The sequence below is a fragment of the Lupinus angustifolius genome, chromosome LG04, assembly GCF_001865875.1.
Source record: "Lupinus angustifolius cultivar Tanjil chromosome LG04, LupAngTanjil_v1.0, whole genome shotgun sequence".
In the NCBI taxonomy this organism is placed as follows: domain Eukaryota; kingdom Viridiplantae; phylum Streptophyta; class Magnoliopsida; order Fabales; family Fabaceae; genus Lupinus; species Lupinus angustifolius.
The window spans coordinates 7011986-7019485 of NC_032012.1; the positions used below are offsets into that span (position 1 = coordinate 7011986).

The 7500-nt window shown below is 31.9% G+C and overlaps 1 protein-coding gene across 1 annotated transcript; it reads right to left on the reverse strand.

Moving 5' to 3' along the window:
• On the reverse strand, nt 4793-5854 carry LOC109344810 (AT-hook motif nuclear-localized protein 19-like). The gene has a single exon (XM_019583553.1). The coding sequence runs from the start codon at nt 5648-5650 to the stop codon at nt 4805-4807; it is 846 nt and encodes a 281-aa protein (XP_019439098.1). The 5' UTR covers nt 5651-5854; the 3' UTR covers nt 4793-4804.

Here is a 7500-nt window from a genome sequence, read left to right on the forward strand (position 1 = left end):
TATAGTATGCAAATTAAAGAAATCCATCTATGGGCTTAAATAAGCTTCTCGTCAATTGAATCACAAATTTCATCAAGTTATTACCTCATATGATTTTGAGGCAAATAAAGTTGAAGATTGTGTATACCATAAGTTCAGTGGGGGTAAATTTATCTTTCTGGTATTATATGTTGGTGATATACTGCTTGCTAGCACTGATATGAGACTATTGAATGAGACCAAGAGATTTCTAACGAAGAATTTCGAAATGAAAGATCTTGGGGAATATTTTTTTGTATTAGGTATTCAGATACTGAGAGATCGCTCTCAAGGTATCCTAAGGTTATAACAAGAAAGCTATATAGATAAAGTCATGGATAGATTTGGCATGAAAGACAGTAAACCAGGGGATACCCCTATAACTAAGGGAGGCAAGTTTAGTCTCGAATAGTGCCCCAACAATGACCTTGAAAGATACGAGATTCAAAAGATTCCTTACTCATCTGCAGTAGGAAGTCTAATGTATGCTAAAGTTTGCACACGTCCCGACATAGCATTTGTTATGGGAGTTTTGAGCAGATATTTGAGTAATCCTAGAATGCATCATTGGAAGGCAGTCAAACGTGTTATGCGTTACTTGAAGAGAACAAAAGAGTACATGCTCACTTATCAGAGGTGTGAGAATTTAGAGATCATTGCGTATTCTGACTTCGATTTTGCTGGATGTCTAGACAGTAGACACTCTACCTTTAGATATGTGTTTGTAGTGGCTGAAGGTGCTATCTCTTAGAAGTCTGTGAAACAGACGCTTATAGCTCCTTCAACCATGGTTGTGGAGTTCGTGGCTTGTTTTGGAACATCAGACAATGACATATGGTTGCAGAATTTTATCACTAGTTACATGTGGTCAATGGTATTGAATGACCATTGAGGATTATTGTGGCAAAAATTCTGCGGTTCTTTACTCCAACAACAATAAGAGTTCTACAAAGTCAAAATTCATTGACATACATTTTCTAGTTCTTAAAGAAAGTGTTCAAAATGGGCAAATTTCCATAGAACATATAGGGACAAATTTTATGCTAGCTGATCCACTGACTAAGAGTTTGGCACCTAAAGTTTTTCATGAGAATATTGCTCATATGTGTGTTGTTCCTTAGGATACCTTAGCTCAGTGGGAGTCTATATGTTTTATGATTTACTTTGGATGTTATATACAATTTTTTATGCATAATAAAGTTGATGGTTTATTGTTCCATTTTGAAATTGTGCATTGTAACTATTGTGTTGCAATTAAAGACTTTGAATTGATCTCACTAAAGAACAAAGAAGGACCAGTTGGAAATAGACATGTTTGAGATCGCATTGCATGAAATTTCCATGTCACTCATCTATATTTGATCTATGTCATTGAGTATATTAATATGGTGATTATCGTGGTCGAGTCACGCTTGCATGTGATGAAAGTCGCGGTGGTTCCATAGTTGATATATGAGATGAACCAGATTGTATTAAGAAGAAGTCTAAATGTAAATAACATACAGATGCACACCTAAAGAACATGTGATATAATTTTTTCAGGAAGATATGAAGCCCAAGTGAGAGATTGTTAGAAATTTATAATTTCTAATTAAGGTGAGCATCATATATTTGATACAATGATATCAACTATTTATTTCCGGTGTTACATTATATCTGATCTAATTACTAGCACCCCTTAGATTTCTAAAAGCTGATAACGGATATGAGCTTAATAAGTGGATAACCATGAGGTTAACCTATATGGGATAATGGAAACGCTATAAGTTAACACATAAGGAATGTTGTGGTCCCAACACACTAAATCATAAATAGTTTTCACCTCTCCCCATCAGAGAGAAAACGAAGGTTCCAAAAGGAATTAATGATTTGGTTGAGGAAGACCATCATACCAAAACTCTCTTAAAAAATATATCAAAGGAATAGAGCAGAGAACATGAATTCAGATATGACTTTATATCCTTATTTTATATAATATGTGAGAATCATAAGATTCAAGATCCTAAGATTGATATTTCACTAATGGAAATACTTAACATGTTCAACAAACAAGAAAAGTATAAATATAAAGTACATAGACAATGAACCATGATCATGCACTCAATTTTCAATTGGTGACGAATACTGCCACTATTGATGTTTATTATGCACCATAATCTTTTATATTAATCTAACTTGTCACTTTCATGCTCCATCAAGTGGTTCATGTTTTCTTAATGCTTGTTCAATGTATACCTATGTAAAGTGTTACTTAATTAATTATTACTTACTAGACTTTTGAATATCACTAGGACTACAAATATGTTAAAATAACCAATCAAACTTATACAATTTTTCCAACGACTTAAGGATGAGAGAAAAAGTAAGAAAGAGAAGAGGAGGTGCTTTATTATTTTTCTCAACCTAAAAAGTTGTTAAATTAATTGTTAAAAACTTAATTTGTATGACTTTTAGATTGTTGGTAAAATTCCACCTAGAAAGATACCAACACTTTAATTAATTAGATTAAAAAAATAGGATAGGGTATTCTTTATAAGTTATTCAAGTGTTATGTCAATTATAGCAATTATTAATGTATACTATAAGATGTTAGTCTCGTGGTATAAGACTTTATTAAATTATTGGGTCGACCTAAAACTCAAATGTGCAATTTTTATAAGCAACATTTATCAGAAAGAATAACCATACATTTAAAAAATGATTAGTTCTTTATCTATTAATGCATAAACAAAAAAATAAAGCAATGGTGGAATCTTGAAATTAAACCTAAGTGGGCTCCAACAACGTTACTGCTTTACACTTGGAATGTTGTATGAGAACTCCTCAGCTGAATAAAAAATTAGGGTTTCATGAACATGGGCACGTGAACCCTTGTGAACTGGGTCCTCTAATCTAACTTTGCCACTCGACATTCTAGGATCCTTTGAGTGAAGAAAACACCCTTTTAAATATTAAGCACACAACCCTAGCCATAAATATTAAGCATTTTGTCCTGACAAATAGAAACATAAATTAAATAAAGTTATAAAGCGTGTTCAGTGGATTCTATACATGTACTGGGGATAGGTTTCCAACCTCATGTTTGTTGACTATTGAAGTAACGCCAGTTATCAATAAACTGCAGTGTCTCTTGCATAGAATATAATTACTTGAAAAAAATGTGGTCTAGTTCACAAAACTATCACTTAGTTAAGTATTGGAGGATAAATTTTTATGTACATAATTCTATTTGTATAAATGAAAAGATTGTTTTCAAAATTTTAATCATTGTGTCATATTTATTAAGCAACAATTTTAACGTTTTTTGATCAGCAAAAAGATAATTTTATTAAAATGAGAGAACAGTTACAAAAGGAAAAAAATTTCAAACCAACAATGTAATAACAACAGGTATAGTTGCAAGACTATATTGAGACATATTAGGAGATTAGGAGATTAGCTACCCAATTAGAATAGTTTATTGAATCTTTATCTATTTGTCCATTAATCCAAAGTTAAGATTTAATTCTTATAGATTTAAGAATGTGCTCAAGAGAAGGCTTAACCAAGTCAAAAAAAAAAATAGATAAGATAAACATTCTAGGATTAATATCTTTAAAAATTTATCCATAAAATGAGTTTTATGTTAACCATTAGACTTTGGGTTTATCTTTGAGTTTTATGGGTTTTATCTTTCAAAATTAATATCTTCTATATATCTGTTTAAAAAATTAATTATCTATTAATTAGACCTTATTTAGACTTTGGGTACATATTAGCAAAATTTTGTGGGGCAACAATATTCAAAAGGATAAAAAACTAAAACATCCACACTGAATTAACTCGACCTTATAAGTATTTCAATTATTTACTTTAAAAATAAAAGAAATTATGGGTCTAAATTTTTTATTATTTTGAATTAAATAATTGAAACTTATAATTCATATTACAATTTTAAGAATCTAATAATAGATATATCATTTCCATTGGAAAACCATCATCTTAAAGTTAAGTTGCAATGGAGTGGAAATAAAGGATTATTAATCTACTGTTTGCTTTGATAGCTGCAGTGGGCATTTCCAATAAGATAATTTTCCACACTTAAAATACTTACTATGAAGAATGAGGACTCAAATAAAATTTGTAATAGAAAGCAATTATTGCACTTGAAATAAAAAAATCGAAAAAAATTAAATTTGTATTATTAAAGTGACAAGAATCAAAAGATGAACATACACCTAACTAGGAGAATGAGTAGTATATCATGAGTAAGTCATTATTAGGCCGTATAAAAATGGAGAACAACTTTTCTTTGCCCCAACGATTCCTGCAATGTTAAAAGCAGACATTTGAATACTGATGAGAGAAATAACTAAATGTACCATACTCTTGAGGGAAATATTTTGCCACCATTTTAAAATTACCAAATAAAAAATATACTATAAATTCACGAGAAAAAAACCAAAATTTAGCTTCTTGTCTTAAAAATATATAATTAAGAAATAAGATAAATTATGAAGTAGATACCTAAATTCCAATTAATGTATGTAAATATTTTAACTTTTAATATTCCTTTACACATTAATACAACACCATAATCAGCACAATTAAGAAGCTGATTATAAAAGTGAAATGATATCAAAATTTTCAGAAGTAGGTTCTTATAAAATATACAGGTGCAAGTATGCAATTAATTTATTAGTCTCTAATTAATTTAATTAAAGCTCATCCTTCTACATATAAGTATAAATATTATTGTTAGGGCAAATTATACCTATAATCGCATGTTGTAGTAGTAAATGATGAATTAGTAGGGGGGCCTAACATGAGCCCAAGTAGAATAATCAACTTCACGGTTCAAATGTTGTTGCCCATTTGTAAAACTAGCCAAATTTGACGGAGCAACATTGTTATTATACACCGGAATCAACGACGGACCACCTTCTCCGATGGACCCTCCCGGCGGTGATCCCTCTCCTTCTTCATCTTCCAGTGGCAACCTCTCGTAGGTTGCATTGGAAAATGTAGCTGCCATTATTATAACTGGCCCAGCCGCCACCATTGGGCCCACCACCAAACCCCCAACAACCTGTCCTTGCCCTCCAGCAAGGTAGATGGTTAGTCCAATGGTGCCAGGTGGAGACGGTCCTGGCAAGAACGAGCCGGTTAAAGAAAGAATCTCAAACCGACCCTGTAGTGCCACGACTGCACCTGGTGCTGTGGGCTGACGCAACGTGACATTAATAACATTCCCACTGCCACTTAAAATACAAACACCTCTCTGACGCCTTCTTGCGAACTGAATGACGCTATCAGCGATATCAGCTCCGTTTGCTATCTCCATGACGTGGCTTCGAAGCACGTTAGGGCTTTCTCTTGTCACAAATATTGGTGGTTTTGGCTTGTTCTTTGAACCGGCTGGACGGCCCCTAGGGCGGCGCGTGGTGGCTACTTCAATTGCTCCCTCTTTGGGTTCGTCGCTGTTCTCTTTCTCCTCCTCTTCTTCTTCCCTTACTCCAACGCCACCGTGATTTAAACCTGTGTTGTTGTTGTTCATGGAGAAACCCAGATCAGGTTTTTTCATAGGGGGAGAGTTAGTTGAGTTCTCCACCACGCCGAGACCCACTGAATCAGTCCACCACCGGTGTGCCATAATTGTTGAAGTTGAAGAAACTAATGTAGAAGTTAGATCTAGCTAGGAAAGGTTTTGATGTAGAAGGAATATAGAGAGAGATAATTTGATTAGTAAGAGTGTGAGATATTGTATAGTTTTTTGTAGGTTGGTATTGTTGTGAAGAACTAAAGGATTCTTTTAAGATGCGATTCAAGAGGGGGGAAAAACAATTGAAAACAAGGTAGAAGATGTTTGTTTGGGAATTAGCTCCTTAGGGTTGGATAGACCTCTCCCAAATGATGTCTCACTCATTGTCCTAAGTCAATCAAAATAATACTTTTTATTTTTGAAATTTTTCTTTTATTCTCGTGTCAATATGTGATTGATTTAAGACATTAAATAAACACCATTAGAGACATATGATTTACATCTATTAGGTTCACTTTTTTTTATATATATATATATATATATATATGATTTTGACACTACTAATTATATTTATTACCTTATAGATAATGAACTAATTTTTTGGGTGTATGATACCTACCCCTTCAATTGTTTAACTTTTTTTTATATATATATGTGTGTGAACAATGTTTTTTTTATGTCCATCTTGAATTTGGATGAATATATTAATCTGACGTAAGTATGATTATTATTATTGAGGCAGATAGTATAATTAAATAATAACTGCATATTAAAAATTATGTTTATATGAAGATTTGAGTCAAGCATCATGATAAAAGATTCGAATAACGTAATTTTCTTATGAGTTTCATCATTTAAATGTCAATTTTTTATGAACATTTTAAAACGTCACCTACAGATTTTTCTTAAGGGAAGGCTTTAAGAGGTTTAAACTTGGGTATATATTTAATGTACCGTAATTTTTTTTTGTCAACATAAAAGTAGAATTTTATTAAAAAAATAAGAACAACATATAGAACAAGTGATATTCTATTTCATACAAATATAAGAAGAAGTTAATATAATTTCCGAGTTGATTTTAGAGGATGGAACAAGTAAATTGAAAAAGATGAGAGTATATTTTTAGTGTTTTGAATTGAGACCTTATTATGTCTTATATCTCATAGCTTAAGTAAGCGAGTTTGGTCTTTGGTGATACATTTTAAGTTTTTATTACAATTCAAATATGTTATGACATATTGAGTGGGGTTGTGTGTGGTATAGAAGGTGGATGCACGTCCTTGATGCTTCCCAAAATTACATGACATAAGAGAAAGACACGGAAGAAGAGTGCTTAATTACCATATACAAATTACCAATATATATATATATATAATACTTGAGTTTGACGTTTGACCATTTTTTGCATTGTCATAATTTAAATTATAATATATAAGGTAGAGTTTCTCTCCTTATATGCTTCAATAATGGAATAATCCATTATTCTATTTGGGGCTGCAAATTATTTATCGTTTTATGAACAACACTCACTTGGTCAACTCACGGAGTCACGGGTAAAGAATAAGAGTAATGGTATATGGGTGTTGAATTCTAACTTACTAGAAGAAAAAATTGATTTGGTGTCTTAATTTAAACCCAATTCTACTCCATTATTGGTACAGTTCATAGGACATAAATTATTTGTTTGTCATATTTTCTATCCTAAGTCAATCAGAGTGCTATTTTATTTATTAATTTTTGTTTTTAAAAAATTTCTTTTATTCTTACGTCAATATATGATTGGTTTGAGACAGAGGATTAAACACTGTTGGGGTAAGTAATCCTCGTCCCAGCACATAAACCTTGATGTGATCATTGGTGAGATGAAGTTTGTTTACATAGAGCAACTTCTTGGGTTGTGTTTTGTCAATGGAAAAATATTGAGTTTTTTTTACTCATGAGTTTTTCCAATTAATAATCAT